The sequence below is a fragment of the Hippopotamus amphibius genome, chromosome 1 (genome assembly GCF_030028045.1).
Source record: "Hippopotamus amphibius kiboko isolate mHipAmp2 chromosome 1, mHipAmp2.hap2, whole genome shotgun sequence".
NCBI lineage: Eukaryota > Metazoa > Chordata > Mammalia > Artiodactyla > Hippopotamidae > Hippopotamus > Hippopotamus amphibius.
In genome coordinates, this window is record NC_080186.1 from 216,051,273 (window position 1) to 216,068,641 (window position 17,369).

At 43.7% G+C, this 17,369-nt stretch overlaps 1 protein-coding gene and 1 non-coding gene across 4 annotated transcripts; both read left to right on the forward strand.

Moving 5' to 3' along the window:
• The first annotated feature begins 8,432 nt into the window (after nucleotides 1–8,432).
• ZBED3 (zinc finger BED-type containing 3) lies at nucleotides 8,433–16,538 on the forward strand. Of its 3 annotated transcripts, none has more exons than XM_057740798.1 (3): nucleotides 8,433–8,527; nucleotides 14,941–15,057; nucleotides 15,761–16,538. In XM_057740798.1, exon 3 carries the CDS (start codon nucleotides 15,775–15,777, stop codon nucleotides 16,414–16,416), a length of 642 nt encoding a protein of 213 aa, XP_057596781.1. In that variant the 5' UTR covers nucleotides 8,433–8,527; nucleotides 14,941–15,057; nucleotides 15,761–15,774; the 3' UTR covers nucleotides 16,417–16,538. The 3 variants fall into 3 exon arrangements, with proteins under 3 accessions (XP_057596781.1, XP_057596798.1, XP_057596789.1); XM_057740815.1 differs by lacking the exon at nucleotides 8,433–8,527 and adding an exon at nucleotides 10,431–10,502; XM_057740806.1 differs by lacking the exon at nucleotides 8,433–8,527 and adding an exon at nucleotides 13,302–13,422.
• On the forward strand, nucleotides 13,105–13,242 carry LOC130843567 (small nucleolar RNA SNORA47). Its single transcript, XR_009051034.1, has one exon. It is a non-coding gene; the product is annotated as a small nucleolar RNA SNORA47 (small nucleolar RNA).
• Nucleotides 16,539–17,369: the final 831 nt, after the last annotated feature.

Sequence of the window (17,369 nt, forward strand, 5' to 3'; positions counted from 1 at the left end):
CAAGGACAAATAATTTCAGATGCTAACTTGAAAAACCCTTAAGATCAAGGTGCTCAACTCCTTAGGAAAAGAAGAAAGTGAAGGCACTGTTCTTTGAAAACAGGCCACCATGACAGATAGGTCATTAGTCACTACAGAACAGGACCCCTGAGGGTGGAGTCCATAGCGGATTTTCTTCAGCTCACCCAGAGCAGGAAGTACAGTGCTCACGGGGCTCCTCGTTTCTCTTTGCCCAACACTCCTTTTTTCCAGGAGGCACTAATTCTCTTCACTGGAAACTGCCCCCACCCCCACTCCAACCTCTGGCTGAGTGAGAGCCACCAAACCTGTCTCACCTGACGCAGCTGGTGAGAAGGCCAGCCAAGGCTGGGTCTCGTAGTGACCTTTCCCAAGATCTTTTTAATTTAAATGAAAGAGAGAGCACAAGTGGGGACATGTGAGTCCAGGAGCAGCAGCGCTGTGTCTGGCTAAGCGGGGAAGTCAGTCTGCAAGAAAGGCCTCTTGCTCTCTGGTTGGTTTGCTCCTCCGGCCAGCAAGCCGGTGCCTGCTAGGGATTTGTTACAAGAGGGACTGCACATCATAGATGAGGCACTGTTGGTCTACAAGGGACCTGTGGCCCACTTGCATTCTGCTCAAGGCCACACTGAAGTCACAAAATCAAAGAATTCCCAGATGCCATTCATAGACATGGGTATCTCATGTAACTCATCTCATTTAATCCTCAAGTACAATTATTATCTGGATACCATTTTACAGATGAGAAACGAACCCAAACTAAATCGGAGGTTCAAGTTTTTTAGATCTTAAGTAACATGCCCACATTCATAGTGTCACTTGCCTTTTCCCATTACTCTGAGGGCAACACTAACACTGGTAACACTGGTCGGCATCTGGACTCCTTCCTAACCACTCTCGTGTAGGCATGAACCACAAAGACAAATCTAAGCTATACACCTGATGCAAATGTTCCCATTTAAAAAAAAAAAAAAAAAAAAAGGTGGGACTTCCCTGGTGGCACAGTGGTTGAGAATCCGCCTGCCAATGCAGAGAACATGGCTTCAATCCCTGGTCCATGAAGATCCCACATGCTGCAGGGCAACTAAGCCCATGCGCCACAACTACTGAAGCCCGTACACCTACAGCCCGTGCTCCACGACAAGAGAAGTCACCACAACGAGAAGCCCGCACACCACAACGAAGAGTAGCCCCCGCTCGCCGCAACTAGAGAAAGCCCGCACATAGCAATGAAGACCCAACGCAGCCATAAATAAATAATAAATAAATAAATTTCCATGTCCTCTAAGTTTGTATCATGCACTTCTACACTGTATAGTGTAAGAAGTCTTCATAAAGACTTGAAGAATGAGAATGAGGTGTGGTTGGGAAGAGAGGGAGATTTTGAATTAATTAAATCACTCACAAAGCCAGGCAGCCTGGCTCATCCCAGGTCAACCCAGGCAAAGCCAGAGGGCCACAGAGTTAATGGCCTGGCTTCTCTGAGGACAGGATGCTGAACCCTAGATCCCTGAATCAGACTTCTGTTTGTATCCACAAACCACACATACAATGGTTTCCTTTTCTCCTATTGCAGAATAAGACACAAAAGAAAATCAAAATGGTTTTGTTATTGGTGTTATTCTTTTTAATTATCTCGGAAAATAGCCAAACCAGCTCTTTTGAGCAAGTCTGTCTTTTTCCTTTGGCAGAAGAAGCTAGTAAGAACTTCTGAAACTCGTGTGGAATGTCTGACCACCAGGGTCAGGTCACATCAACCTTGACGACGGCGGGGGACACGATGCCTGCAGAGATAAGCCTCCAGGTGCTCACCCTGGTCACACTAGGCCTTCAAACAGGCCGTGTGGACACCACCCCCGATACACAGCCCTGCCAGCACTCTGAGCAAGTGCGCAGTGGAGCCACCCCCAGACAAGGCTGTCTGCGCCTCCCGCCTCCCGCCTCCCACGGCAACTCCTGCCAGGTCTGCTTTCCAAGCACAAGGCTCCTCTGGGGACCCTGGTGGGTGAGTAAGAACAGGAAGGCCTGCACTGCTGTCCCTCATACCGCTTTGCCTTTTCTGTCCCCCACTTCCTTCTTCCCTTTAAGATGTGGCAGTTAAAAAAGACAGGATTCCTAAAAAAAAAAAAAAAAAAAAAAAGACAGTATTCCTGACCTTAAGATATTAACACTCCTTAGTGTGTCCCACAGCATGTGGGTTTGATTCTGTCTACTCAACTGTATGTTAGCAGAAATTGCATATGTGGGGCTAAGTGACGCAGCCAGAAAGTGCACCATGGGTCTTTACAAGGCATTTTACAGCTCTGGGAGAAGGAAAATGTGAAATGGTCCTGCCTGGATAACCGCACGCCATCCGTCAGAGGGATGCAGTAGTTTATGGTGCATGGATACACAGAAATCACAACAAAATACAGGATGGTGGATTAATGGATTCTGAAAAGGGGTGGAAACTCTGAGATAAGTCCTTCTATTATTTCTTCCTAATAGTTCTGAAAAATAGAAATCAATTTCTAAGGCCCGTCTGAGAATTCCCATAGGAAGAGAGCCATTTCTTTCTGCTACTAGTGTCTCCCTCCATCCCAGTGACCTGGAAGAGGTCACCTGGGGAGCACTACTCTCTAGAGGTGAGTACCACAGGGATGCTGCCCTCTGAGCAGCAGCCCAGGCTCCTCAAGCACACCAAGGCCAGGAAAAGGCAGTGGGGAGACACAGAACCACAAACCACTGTGCAGTTACATGTACCAATTCCGTCATCCATCCATTCTCTTGCTTATTATTTTCTGCTACGTATTGAATTGGTTGAACCTTGAAAATATCTCGGTTTTGGCCCACAATATTGCAATATTAGCCTACCTGTCTCTTGTCTGCTTTTTTCCAACACATCCCATATCCTTCCCTGAAGTGGTATACTTAAAATATAAATCTTACTATGTGATTCTCCTGCTTAAAACTACCTCCAGGATAAACCCCAAGCTTAGCTCACTATGTTTCAAGCAAAAAGAGACTTGCGCTTATATATATTATAGTGAAAATGTCAAGTTTCAAAGGTAAGTTCAAAAAACTTCCTAAGCCTCCAAGCCAAAAGCCAACCAATGAAACAAACAGAAAGTCTATAATAACGTTTTTCTCACATTAAATGACAGAAAATGATAAAGTTAAAAAAATGAAGAAGTTGGGTCTGAAAAAGCCTAAAGGTGAGGACTGAAAACAGTTCACCGCATGGGAATAACTTTTGTAACAATCATGATTGTAAATATAAAATGAAGACGTTATTTGAAAGGCACACAATTATTTACAGTTAAAAAAATAAAGCCTCTTTATTTTGGTGTGCATTTCTTTTCTTACTCTCCCCCATCCTACCTCCTGTGATTACCTCTCAAGCTGCCTGCATCCTAGTTTTTGTCTTAGTTACTGCATTTAAGGGAACACAAGCTAAAAAAGTAGATACCAGAGTGGTGCTAGAAAGCAGAAGCTTAAAACCTCCCAACCTCAGGATGGGATTCTGGAGCTGGATTATCCACCCATCAGATGGTAACAAGGATCTCATTTCTAGCGGCAGGTGGAGCGATGAGAACCCTTGGTGCGCTGCGGTGTTAGGATTAGGATTCTCACCTGGGATGGATTAAGATGAGGAACAGGTGAAAGGGAAAATGGTGTATTCAGTAGCTTTGGCTGACCCTATAAAACCTACACATCCAGAAGCAGCTAGCCTGACAGACCATTAGAATAGCCCATTAAAGTTTCAGCTAAGGTGCCATTTGGGGAATAATATCTTATAGGGATGGGATGCTGTCATCCAGGGTAAATTGTTTACATTCAATCAATGATTTGATGGGTCTATGTCTCCAACAGCTAGAATACATGGGTCCTCAACACTGTATAAGCTTTCAAGCACCACACAACCTGGATCCCTATTGTGTCTATTAATGTCAGCATTAAAAGTAGCTGCATCATATCCTTCTTTTCCTAATCCTCAGCTCCTCAAACTACCTTCTAACTTCTCTCTAAGTCAGCTAAGCTGCAGGCAGCTGCTAACCACTGCTCTCATCCTCACCAAAAGAATCATTCTGAGGCTCTGACAAAGCCCATACAGCAAAAACACTTTTCTGACCAGTCTTCCCCATGCTCACTCCCCGTTCCTACAACTGCCTGATTTTGGGGGGCAAAATTCCTCCTTCCCTTTCTCTCTTTTCCCTTTTCTTCCCTCCTTCCCCCCTTCCTTTCTGCCTTCTTTCCTTCAGATACTGCCAAAGATGCATATAACTAAGGGAAAACTAAGTAATTCAGGGAATGAGGACAAAAGGAAAATAAAGGTAGAAAAATAAAAGGTTAGCACTTAGAAAAGTGTACTATATGGAACTGGTAGGTGTTATGAGTTGAATTGTGTCCCCCCATCCCCCCCAAAATATCTTGACGTCCTAACCCAGGGTACCTCTGAATGTGACCTTATTTGGAAGTACGGTTTTTATCTTAATTTGATGTAATCAAGTTGAGATGAGGTCATTAGGATGGAACATAATCCAAGCTCTATCCTGATGTCCTTGTAAGAGGGAAAACTGGACACACACACACAAGAAGAATGCCACAACAAAGGCAGAGATTGGACTGTTGAAACTGTAAACCAAGGATTACTGGCCACCACTAGAAGGTAGGGAAAGGCAAGGAAGGATTCTCCCCTACAGGTTTCAGAGGAAGATGGCCCTGCTGGCACCTTGATTTCAGACCTCTAACCTCCAGAACTGTGAGAGAATAAATTTCTGCTGTTCTAAGCCATTTAGTTTGTGGTACTCTTTTTCAGCAGCTCCAGGAAACTAATAGAGTAAGCATCCCGTATTTGACTCAGCCTTCCTAGCAGCTAAAACAAGCAAACAGTCCAATAAATGAACCACAGTGCCCACAGGATTCAAAGGTTCCATTTGTTCATAGGATAGAGAGCTTTCCATGACATCAGAGATCAGAGAATGGTCTTCTCTCTGGGTCCTACAGAAAAATCATTGTGGAATACAGTGGACAACTGTAGTCAGTGACATTATGATACTGGCCCTGATAATGAATTTTATGCAGCTGTGTCCTACAAACTACCTCACTGAAGGCAGATGGCATGGCCCCAATGCAAAGTTCATTAAAAGCTTCTATAGGACCAGGAGTGAAAGAGGAGACATTACTACCAACCTTACAGAAATTCAAAAGGAATACTATGCACAACTGTACACCAACACATTAGATAACTTGGATGAAATGGACAAATTCCTAGAAAGATACAGACTACCAAAACTGCCTTCTTGAGTAGGAACTGACAATCTAAAAGACCTACAACCAATGAAGAAATTGAATTAGTAATCTAAAACACTACCCATAAAGAAAAACTCAGGCCAAATGGTTTCTCTGAAGTCCACCAAGCATTTAAAGAATTAATACCAATTAGTCACGTAATCTTCCAAAAAATAAAAGAGGAAGGAATATCTCTCAACTCATTTTATAAGGTGGTATTACTCTGATATCAAAACCAGACAAAAACATTCAAGAAAAGAAAACTACAGACCAAAAGCACATTCAGGAAGGATGTATTGTACCAAAAGAGTGTGGTCCAAGTACACAGCTCTATAATTTCATATTTTTGAGGTAACCTCCATAAGTAATTTTCTCACACTGGGTTTTTGATAAGGATTAGACAGCAGATTTCAAGGCTATAATCTCTGGCAAGAATCTGGAGAGTAAATATTGTGCACTACCAATAAAATGTACGTCCTTACGCTTTGCCAGCTTCCAGGGCAGAGGACAGAAATGAAATCCTCTTACTTATTTATTGCTAACAGCATGATGAAAGTTAAGGGAACTGCTACAACAAAAATAAGAACTAAAGAGAGTTTTTCTTGCAGAAATTTGAACAAAGAGTGTGGGGCAGGGACTTCCCTGGTGGCGCAGTGGTTAAGAACCTGCCTGCCAGTGTAGGGGACATGGGTTCAAGCCCAGGACAAGTCTGCCCTGGTCCGGGAAGACTCCACATGCCACAGAGCAACTAACCCCGTGAGCCACAACTACTGAGCCTGCGCTCCAGAGCCCGCATGCCACAACTACTGAAGCCTGCATGCCTAGAGCCCGTGCTAAGCAACAAGAGAAGCCACAGCAATGAGAAGCCACACTGCAATGAAGAGTAGCCCCTGCTCGCCACAACTAGAGAAAGCCTGGGCACAGCAATGAAGCCACAACGCAGCCAAAAATAAAATAAATTTATAAAAAAAAAAAAAAAAAAAAAAAAGAGCGTGGGGCAAAGTAGAAGAGTTATTAGATGTTTTAGATATATTTTATAATTTGATTTAAAACAATTTAAAACTACAAGAAAGATTTCAGATTATAAGAAAGTTTAAGCATTGAATTAAACAGAAAAGATAGCTCCTTTTCTCTGAACTTTAAAAATAATTCCAAAACACATCTTGCAAGCATAATAAACATAATTCTAGGAGTCCAAATTCTACCCTTTTTAAGGTCTTGGTTAAATGCTGCCACTTTCAAGAAGATGTAGCTGTTCTTAGTGTGGCATATGAAGGGTTCCTCTTACAGCATTTTTCACTTTCTTCCTGGAGTTGCATTTGTCTTACTGTCTCACTGGAGTGTAATCTTCTTGAGGGCAAGAATGGTGTCTTGAATTAAGACTCTTACTCAGGTATAGGATAGTGCTTTGCCTACAAATAGCACTAACTAGAACTAACAAAAATACCATGTGTCTCATTACAAGTTCAGTTTAAGGCCAAATGGATTTTTAAGGTAATCAAAGTGATAAAGCCTCTTGTTAAAAGGATCGTCAAGTAAAATAAATTTTAAAATTTTGTTTTTGAATTAAACCATGAATAAGAAATGCCTAGAATGAAATGATTCATTTATACTAGGTACTTTTCTTTTAATCAGATGTCCACAGCCGTAAGTATGGATATCTTTTGGGAGAAAAGTAGTAACCTAATAGTTAATCTTTGCATTACAAAATTATTCCTTTGAAGACATCCAACCAGTTTCTTCTTCTGAAACCATTCTTGGAAAGGTAAGGAGAAAGCCCATTAATGGACTGTGAAACTTTGGTTTATGGAAAGAATGAGGTTTTCTAAAAAAAAAAAAAAAATTATTTGAACCAAAGTATGTAAGGTGGATTGTATTACTGTAACCAGTTATTTACTCAACTTCCTTTAAAAGGATTCTACAATCTCTGCCCATTGTCATGTAACTGGCAAGGCTTCCTTATAAGAGGAATATACTTTCTGGACCCACCGATAGACTTTATCATGTTACTTGCTTTGGTCAACAAAATGTGAGAGGGGAGCAGAACTGAGGCAGGCAGAATGTGAGCTGTTTGCAGTTTTAAGAGCAGCATGTGTCAGTGGTTTATAAGAGCTGATTATTACATTTCCAGAAACTTGGCAAGCTACCTGTTAAACTGTTCTCGTAGCCTGAAACCCGCTACGGTGGGAGTATTTACGTCATGGAAATAGCAAACACTACAAATCAGGACTCCTCCTCCCTCAAGGTTGGTTCCAGCACACAATGAGCATGTCCCCAAAAAGTTGATCTTTCACCTTAAGCCCGGAAGCCAGGACACCGGTGGAGTAGAGCCAAAGCTGCCTGCAGCAGATTAATTTGCTTGAGGAATGAATTTTTTTTTTTTAAGATTATTTATTTATTTATTTATGGCTGCATTAGGTCTTCATTGTGCACGGGGGTGACTCTTCCTTGTGGTGCTGGGGCTTCTCATTGAGGTGGTTTCTCTTGTTGCAGAGCACGGGCTCTAGGCTTATGGGCTTCAGTGGTTGTGGCTTGTGGGCTCTAGAGTACAGGCTCAGCAGTTGTGCAGCATGAGCTTAGTTGCTCTGCAGTATGTGGGATCTTCTCGGGCCAGGGATAGAACCCATGTCCCCTGCACTGGCAGGCAGATTCTTAACCACTGCACCACCAGGGAAGTCCCAAGAAATGAATCTTTGTTTTTATAAATTACTGAGTTTTAGGGTTTGTTTGTTACCTCAGCATAATCCACCAAAAGCTGACTGATACACCACCCTAGTGTTACCAAGTTTTAGTGAACACCAACGAGCCCTACTTTTATCTGTCCAAACCTTGGTTGAGGGGATTTCTTCTAACAACTTGTGCCATCACACACTTTGAACTTGAAAGGATGAAAATTACACCCAGAGATTCAAGCCCAGGAATCCAGGTCTTGGAAGGTTAATATAAAGATAGACAACAGTAATTCCATTTTTAAAAATCACTAAACTACTGCATCATTTTTAAATCTGGGCAAACACAAGTCTGTAGTTCCTGGACGGTTTGGGAGTGACGTCCCAGCACTTTCAACAACAGGTCACACGTTCCCATCCCCCTTTCCCCTCCAGGCTCATGAATGGAGCGCTGTGTCTTTAAGGGGGACTCGGCGCCGAGGTTTCCGCACAGGACAAAATGTCTGCGAGGATCCTGGAGGGGATCGGCGATCCCAGACTCCCAACCCGCCTCCCGCTTCAGGGGTGATGGGGTGAGTGTGGTCTGCGAGACTCGCCGCGACGCGTGCCCACGGGGAGACTGCGGAGTCCCGGGAGCCAGGTGGGGGATTGCGGGAGGCTGCCTGGGGCCGGGAGTGGCGAAGTGAGCTGGGGTCCAGCCCCGGGGCCTGGGGGGATGGCAGAGGAGCCAGCGACCCGCGGACGCGCAGGCTTGCTAGTGCGGCGGGTGCCGGGCGTGCCCTCCGCGGTGGTCGGGTTGTCGTTATTGTAAAAGATGCGCTTGGACCCAGGATTCTGCGTAAAGGCCCCGTTCAGTTTCCTTCTGCACCTCATTTTTGCTCCTTCTCTACAGTCTCTCCTCAAAAGTTATTCAGGAATATGGAAAATCACGTCCTCTCCCTTTATGAAAGTTGCCTCTTGTAGTCAGTCCTTTAAAGGGCAAGTGTTTTGGGTGCCCTTTCTCTAATTGAGGCTTCCTTAATGTTACCCACTTTGGGGAGAAACCGAATGCAAGCCAGATGTTCAAACAAAGACTCCTATCCCCACCGTGCTCAAACAAAGGAATTTTCTGATCCTTTAGGAACATACAGGAGCACTTTGCTATAATCACTTACACTAACCCAATGCCCAAAGTTTACCAGGCAAAGTTATTTTTCCCTCCTTAAAAGAAAAAGTACCTGCCACCATCCAAACTTCTAATTAGCCAAGACTACGGTATTTAAGAGCAACTGTTGTAGAAAGAGCTTAATAAATTGACATAATTAGGGTAATCATTTTCTGCATTTTTCATTAATGTAATTATTTATATATTTTGGGGGGGCCAAAAAACCTTGAGGCAACCGACAATAAAAAGTATACATCATATGCAAAGGCCAAGAGCCAAAAGCAGGTGATTCTTAATTAAAAAATATCTGTGTTACAAAGGACTTCAAAGTAGGGCAGCTTTAAATCCCTCTAAGTCATGTTAAAGTATGCATTTTACAAGATTAAAATGGATCAACATCCTTCCTTTTAGGAACATATGTATTAAGTAAAGTAATGTAGACCTGAAATAAAAGTCCACTTTAGGGAAGAAGCTTCACAGTTTTCATTCAAAAAAAAAAAAGCATTAACAGAGAGTTTCTCGGCCTTTTAGCTAATAGAAGAGGTATCTAAAATTTTGGCTTATGACATTTAGAGACCATCTCTGATTTATGAGATAATTAGCTGTGGGTGCAATACATTTTTTACAGTCCATGTGTAACATTTTTCCAAATTTTTTCACACTTAACCCTTTATTCCCTAATTAAGGTATCCATACTTTACAGTTTGGAAGCATTTTTACTTCATCTAAACCTTCAGCCTGGTGACTGCAGAATAACTTTTCTAATTGTCTGGATCTGTTTATAAATAGATTAATACATTGCAGTACATTAATATTTCAACAAAGATGGACAGGTAACAGATGAATTGTGGTTTCCTTGATACCTCAGTTGTCAAGGCTAATTATCCGTTTTAATTATTATATTCTGCTTTGATTAAAGTTACTGGCAGATAAAAATGTTTTTAGTGTTTTCACACAAGTCTGTGTGGGTTTCACATTAGTGTGGATTTCTCACCTAAGAGCCAGCCAGGCTCAACCTATGCATATTTGTATATAACTCTGCTGGACTAATCAACTAAAGTGATTAGCCTTGACCATGGAAGGACAAACAGAGCGTTAGTTCATCTGTTACTTCTTTTTGAGAACATTGCCTGGTTCTCTGGCCTTCAGCCTGCCTGATACTTTATATGTGTACAATTCTAAGTATAAAATAACAAACTTTTGTGGGTGACTTATAGGATGATTCTCAATGTTAAAGTTATACTTTGTGTGTATATACCCATATTTACACAAAGTATTCATTCAGATTCTGAGCGTGTCCCTTATTCTCTATATTGGTATTCAGAGAGATCATACTAAGGACTGGGTTTTAATCTGATGTTATTAGAAGAATACAATTTCTTCAGACAGCATCAAATACAGAGGTAATTATGTGAATGTCTTATCTTCCACCACCTTAGACATCTTATCTTCCCTTCCAGATAATGGATACTAGAATGAATCTCATCACAGGAGAATTCAGAAGCATCTTACCATCAATACTACTCTCTCCTCTTCCACGAAATAACCAAAACCTACTTTTTTTTCAGCTTTTCCCCCCTAAAATTGGACTCAAAATTTCCACTGTTAATTAACTTCATGCTAGCAGTGCTTTTATTTAGCTTTAAGAAATTTTATTTAAAATATGAGCTTGGAAGCCTAGTTACACAACTAAAGAACTGGAACTTTATTAGAGTCAGTACTAATGGTGATGTTTTAGTGAATGTTGTACCCTGAGCAAGGTAGAGAAGGGAAAGGATGCTTCAGCAGGGGTGTCTGCATGAACCTCTGTGTCAGGGTCCCCAAGCCCGCCCCTCCCCACTCCTAGTGATTGAACACTGCTCTGACCTTTACCATGGGTGTCAGCATCTTGAAGCATCTCTCCTCACCAGATGGTAGGCTTCCGGAGAGCAGGGACTATGTGGTGCTCCTCTTGGCATCCTGGGCAGCAAGCACTTGCCCGGCCCAGAGCAGGTACACAAGGAGAGTCTGAATGAAGGAGTGGATGAAGTCAGTGAACATAAGCAAAATAATCACATTCATTGGCACCTTTCTGGTAGTTTTAAAATTGTTTAAGGAAAATTAAGAGAGCTTTTTCATTTTCTTCTTGTTAGCTAACCATACAAGTTAATAGATGTTTGGTTTGGGGGTGGTACTTGGTAAGGAAGGAATGCATATCACAGGACTCCAGGTAACCAGAGTCTTCTACCTGAGTAATAAGCCACCTATTTTGCACGACGATCAATTGAGGAAGTGAAAATAAATTTGGTTGGGGGTAGGGAAGTGGGTCCATGATTCTTTTTCATTTGCTTTTTGCATTAAAAAACCCCCAAGAGAATTCTTCCAACTTAAACTACCTCTGTTGAATAACAGAATGTTAAGAAGAAAAACAGCACTGCCTTTTAGCGGCTAAAATCTTCCTGTGGGCATGTCTGAACAGTAAATACTGGGAGGTTCCTTTTGTTCATGCTTTGAATTGATATAGCACTGGTGAGTCTAACAGGGACATCACATGCATTATCTGATTTCAGCCACCTGTTTATTAGGGGCAGCTAATTTTATCACATCCTCTGACAGATGGGGAGATAGAGACTCCCCATGAGCTGGGGCTAAGAAACATAAAGCTGGGCTCATTTCATTTGATGCAGTGTCCCCTGAGTGCCTGCCCTATGCCGGAGACATGAGTGAGGTGGGCTGCCCTCCCACGGCGTGCTCCACCTTCCATGGATATAGAATCTCCTGCCACTCAGGCAGGGCACAGCAAACCACCACACTGAGCAACCTCACACACTGGATCCCTCCAGGACCAGATGGCAGTGCACTGTGCCCTACGGGACTGTCCCCTTAAGTCTCCAGAGTTAAGGCTGCCTAGGCCTGCCTGAGATAGCATTCTTGAGGACTGTTTTATAAAATTTTTTATTTATGTATAGACCCTGCCATATACACACTCTACCTGAATGTATACACATGATCATGTGCATGCTTTCTCAGGACGCTTTTTCTTTTCCTTTTGTCTTTACCTCTTCCCCTCTCATTTCACATCAGCAGCCACCCCCAACCTATAGTGTATCTTCTTGTTTTTCTTCGTATATATAAAAAATCTTTAATCTGTATAGCCTATACAGATCTACTTATTATTTAATAAGCATGAGATCATATTATACACACTTTTCTACATCTTGCTTTTCTCCCTAAACAGTTCCTCCAGAAATCCCTCTGGCAGAGCTCCAATCCACCCTTTTTAACGGTGGCATAGTATTCCCTGGGGTGACTACACATTATTTACCCAGCCATTCTGTTGACAGGCACTCCCTTGATTGCAGTTTTTTTGCCATTCTAAATAATACTATGATAAACATCCTAATACATGTTACTTTACATACTGGTACTTTTAGTTCTACAGAATAGATTCCCAGGAGTTGGATCCCTGATTATATCTGTTTTTAATTAATAGAAATTGTGGACTGCTTTTCCTGAAAGCCTTCACCTCTCCACTAGGAATGCATGGGCATCCCCTTTTCTCTGCCCCCCTTCCAGCTGTGGCTGACAGACCTCTTCATTTTTGTTAGTGTGATGGATCTAACATGAGACCATATTGTTACTTTAATAGCACTTCCCTGAATATAAGTGATGTTGTGCATCTTTTCACAAATTTCCTGGCCATCTGATTTTGCTCTTGGGTCAATCATCTACTCATATTTCTTGCCCATTTTTCAATTGGCTTGTTTGTCTTTTACTTTTCAGTTTGTAAGAGCTCTTTGTGTATTAGGGTTGTGGCTGAAGATGCTAAGACTTCTCTTCCTAGCGAAGCTGACTAGGAGCTTCTCTCCCTCTGCACTGTAGGGATAGTTGAAATGAGCTCAAAGGTTGCTTAGCAGAGCTAGGAAGGCTCTACTAGGAATGACTTGTGGCCACAGTTACTGCTGGTCACTCTCTAGAGACAGAGTCTGAACAGAAGACTCTTTTGAGCCAGAATGTAGCTATTGTCGGAGGGCTGAGAAGGTGAGGCAGTTCTGAACCATGCTGCCTTCTACCGGTTAAGACCTCCGAGAGTGAAGGCCTGCCAAGGCAGAGGAGGTCCCTCTGCCGCCCTCAGAGGGGCAGCACTGTGCTGGCCGACACTTGTGGTGCTGCCTGTCCCTGGCTCAGATGACAGCACCACTGAGTCTAAAGGATTAAGACATCAAAATCAGCGCTTCTCATCCCTGTTTCCACCTTAGGTCTTAGAACAGATGGCACTCCTGTATGTGGCACTCCTCTGGGCATCCCAGATTTTGAAGAAACCCAGAGACATCTTGTAGGGAGGTAAAGCATGACAGTAATTGGTCACCTCTGAACGTGTGGGGCACATCAGTAATAATTACTTGCAGACTTTGGTAAGAGAGTCTGCAGCAATACAATTTTCAACCCCCACCTCAAGAAAGCATATCAGAATTCAAAGCAATAGTCTTAATGTCATACAAAAACTTTAAATCTCTTTTAATTTATAAAGTAAATATAAGGACTCATAATACTATTATTCTCTCCACTTTTGTGTATGTCTAATAATAATAAAAAAAGGCATACCTGAAAGATAAGATTCTAATTTAGAAGGAATGGAATTCTAAAAAAAGAAAAAAGAAATGTAGAAAAAATTTCAGGTAAAGTTGGATGACAAAAACCATCTCTAAAATCTGGTTCTGTTTACTAAACATAGGTTTATTTAACTGTAAAAAAGTTATCCTTGAAGGTGGTGTGTAACTCATCCCACCTCTCTGGCTTTGGGGACTTCAGTGACTTAATAAATCCCCTGGGGGAAATCGTCTTTAATTTCTAAAGAACTTTTATACTAATTATCATGGGTAACCATATTCAAATCAAGGTCTATTATATCAGAAGATATGTAAATAGCTATTTCTTTTGTTAGAAGAGGCCTGGTACTTATTTTTTTTGATGATTCTGGTAAATTCATTCTTTTTTTTTTTAAATTCAAGAGCTATGCTAAATGTCCTGCCTGATCTCAGTGGACTTGTTTGGTGGGGGAAAAAAAGAATGAGATTTAGAAAATTGTAAAGAATGAGTTTTAGAAATAAAGGATGAGGTTTAGCAAGTGAATTAAAAGCTTCACTAAATACTATTGTTATAACAACTTATTTTTCCTGTTCTCATCTTTGTCTTCAGTCATTCCTAGTTGCCTTTAATAAAAGAGATTCTGGAACTTCATCATCTCCACTGCTGCTGGTTCAAAACCTGACAGTAGGAGCAGGCACTGGCTATCTCACTGTCTGTTATTCTCCCACCTTGGCCTGAATTTTCCCCCTGAAATAAGTTCTCAGGAGAGTTCCAAGTCTGTCATATGTTCTCTGATTATTATTTTTAAACTTTCAAAGCAAATTTGTGTAGAATCACACATATGACCCTTTGTGAAGTCAGTTTTTAAAGAAGAACCTCACCTTTTCTATCCCCCCTTATTTGATAGGTTATCACAGTGGGAAAGGTTTTCTGAATAGAAAAAACTTTGCAACGATAGGCACTGTGTTGAGTTTGGATTCCTTTAACTATGGGTATTTGTTGGACAAACAGCTATTACATTTCTTTATTCTTCTTAATTAAAAGAATCAACCAAGCTTTTTACCTTGCAAATACAGAGAGAGGGCCATTTAGTTGGGATAAGCAATATAGAAAACTAACCTTATTTGTTTTATGACTGGAGCACCTATGAGAGGGTCAGAAAAATGAACACCAGAGAGACATGGCACTAGCCAGTATTTTTAGTGTCTACTCTTAGGGCTGTTTAATTGAAGTTCTTTTACTCCACTGCCTGTCCTCTGAATTTACTCCTAGCACTGCTGATGGTTCTTGAGAACTCAGAAAGTCACACTGCAGTGTTTCCACATGAGAACTTGGGTTGGCTGGAAACCCTGAAGCAATGACAGAGACAGCCCTCTGTCTAATTTGAAGGTAAAGATTTAAAAAATTCTGTGTATACTGCTGTTTCCTAAATGTGCATATTTTTAAAACATTTTAATGATTCTTAGTATGGCCAATTTTCTCATAAGCACATCGTTTCTAAAATCACAAAAACAAAGATTTTTATCTTGAAAAAAGTCCTCTCATTGAAAACTTTTTTAAAAGGCTGCTCAGCCCTGGCACTTTTGCCCCTAAAGTCTAAGAAACAAAATTTTCATTCCGAAAACTTTCCCCCCAACTCCTTACTTCTGCAACACTGCAAGAGGAATTCAAAAGGGAGCCTTGCTCTTATTCAGAAAAGACAGTTTTATTTTAAAGAGTGTAAAGGAGAGTAGTTAAAACTAATACATACATACAGCACTTATTTAGCTTATTCTTATAAGAAGCTTGGCTTCCCATTTGTAGTCTCAGTACTTGCTAGGTAGGGATCTAATGAATTTCGAAGGAAATTCCTGGTTAAAGAAAAGAAGGGCTGGACATTTGTAACATTTTTTTCCCCTGAGGAATCAACAGTTAATACATACTGAAAGAGAAACGCAAGTATCTACGCAAACCAACCACAGGTTTTTATCAGTAGTGAGAGGGAGGCATGATTTCCACACAGGCTAACTCTAGTCCTAGAAGTTGTGTGTTGGAGCGTGTGTCCGTGTGCACATGTAACTTTGTGCTCGTCTTACCGTGTCCCTCGGTGCAGGCGCTGCCTGGAGAATGAGGAGCGACGAGCCGGTCGTGACCATGGAAGAGACCGGCGGGCCGGGCGGGGCCGCGGGCCGCCTGGGGGCGCCGTACTCCGAGGCCTGGGGGTACTTCCACCTGGCGCCGGCGCGGCCCGGCCACGCGTCGGGCCCCTGGGCCACCTGCCGGCTGTGCGGGGAGCAGGTGGGCCGCGGCCCGGGCTGGCACGCGGGCACCCCGGCGCTGTGGAAGCACCTGAGGAGCGCGCACCGGCGGGAGCTGGCGGAGAGCGCCGCCCGCCGCTCGCCGCCCGCCGCCCCCGCCGCGGCCGCCGAGGGCGACTGGGCGCGCCTGCTGGAGCAGATGGGCGCGCTGGCCGTGCGCGGCAGCCTGCGGGAGCGCGAGCTGGCGCGGCGCGAGGCGGCCTTGGAGCAGGGCGAGCGCGCCCTGGAGCGCAGGCGGCGGGCGCTGCTGGAGGAGGAGCGGGCGGCGGCCCAGGCGCGCCGGGAGCTGCAGGCCGAGAGGGAGGCGCTGCAGGCGCGGCTGCGGGAAGTGAGCCGGCGCGAGGGCGCCTTGGCCTTGGCCTCGGCCCCGGCCCCGCTGCACACGCCGCTCAAAGAGGAGCCCGAGGGGGACCCCAGGGACGGCTACGTCATCACGAAGGTCCTCCTGTAGGTTCTGGCCGCTCCCCGCCCCAGGCCAGCGCTACTCCACGTGTGGGCCGTGGACCAGCGTCTTCATCCTCACCTGGGAGCGGGATCTCAGGCCCGTTGCCGCTCTGCCGAATGGAAATCGAAATCGCCAAATGTGGGGCCTTGAGAAGCACTTCGGACGCCAGAACAGATCCCAAAATCACTAACGCTCCGTGGTCCTCTGGGGTGCCTGGGAGCGCAAGCTCCAGCGGCCTCCTGTGCTGGTGGCGTTTAGTAGCATCCGTGTAGGGGGTGGTTTTCCTCTGCCTTTGGAATGAGAGCTCCAACAGCCCCGTGAACCTAGGTCACCTGGAGCCATAGCCATTTTGTACCTGGTGACTTCGAAAGGACAGAAGCTTCCTTACACACCAAAGACTGTCACACCATATGCCTTTACACCAGCCAGGGCATCCCAGGGTAGAGGGTGCATGGAAATGAGGATAAAGCATTTTTACCCAGAAAAGAGTTTTACTCATTTCCTAAAGAGTAAAGCTTGGATGAGTAGTCTTTGCCCAGCACCAAGCTCTGAACGGAAAGCTGTTTAGTTTCCAGAACTGCCCATTACCCTGTCATTTCTAATGCCCTAGGAAGGCAGTCCCAGAAAAGCCCTTTTTGCTCCCCTCCCCGGCTTGCCGGACAATACTAAGCACCCTGTCTCACCTCTGCCATCTTCATTCCCGTTTCAGACCCAGTGGTAGCTGTAGTAAGTTTCCCCATTTAACTGCCTCACACCTGCTGCCTTACTAGCAAGACATGACCTCATGCCTCTTTGTTAGGAAAGGAGCTTCCTCCCCCACAACTCCACAGTCCTCACTCCTGCGCCAAGAGGAAGGCACCGTCCCTTCTGAGGCCACCTCTTCCTCTCATGTTTTCTTTTCATCCATTCCTCTACCACCTTTCCTGGGCCCTTCCTCCACTACATTACCTCTTTTCCTG

What these genes read in the sequence shown, in the direction of transcription:
- ZBED3 (XM_057740798.1), top strand. Translation starts at nt 15,775, where the DNA reads ATGAGGAGCGACGAGCCGGTCGTGACCATGGAAGAGACCGGCGGGCCG.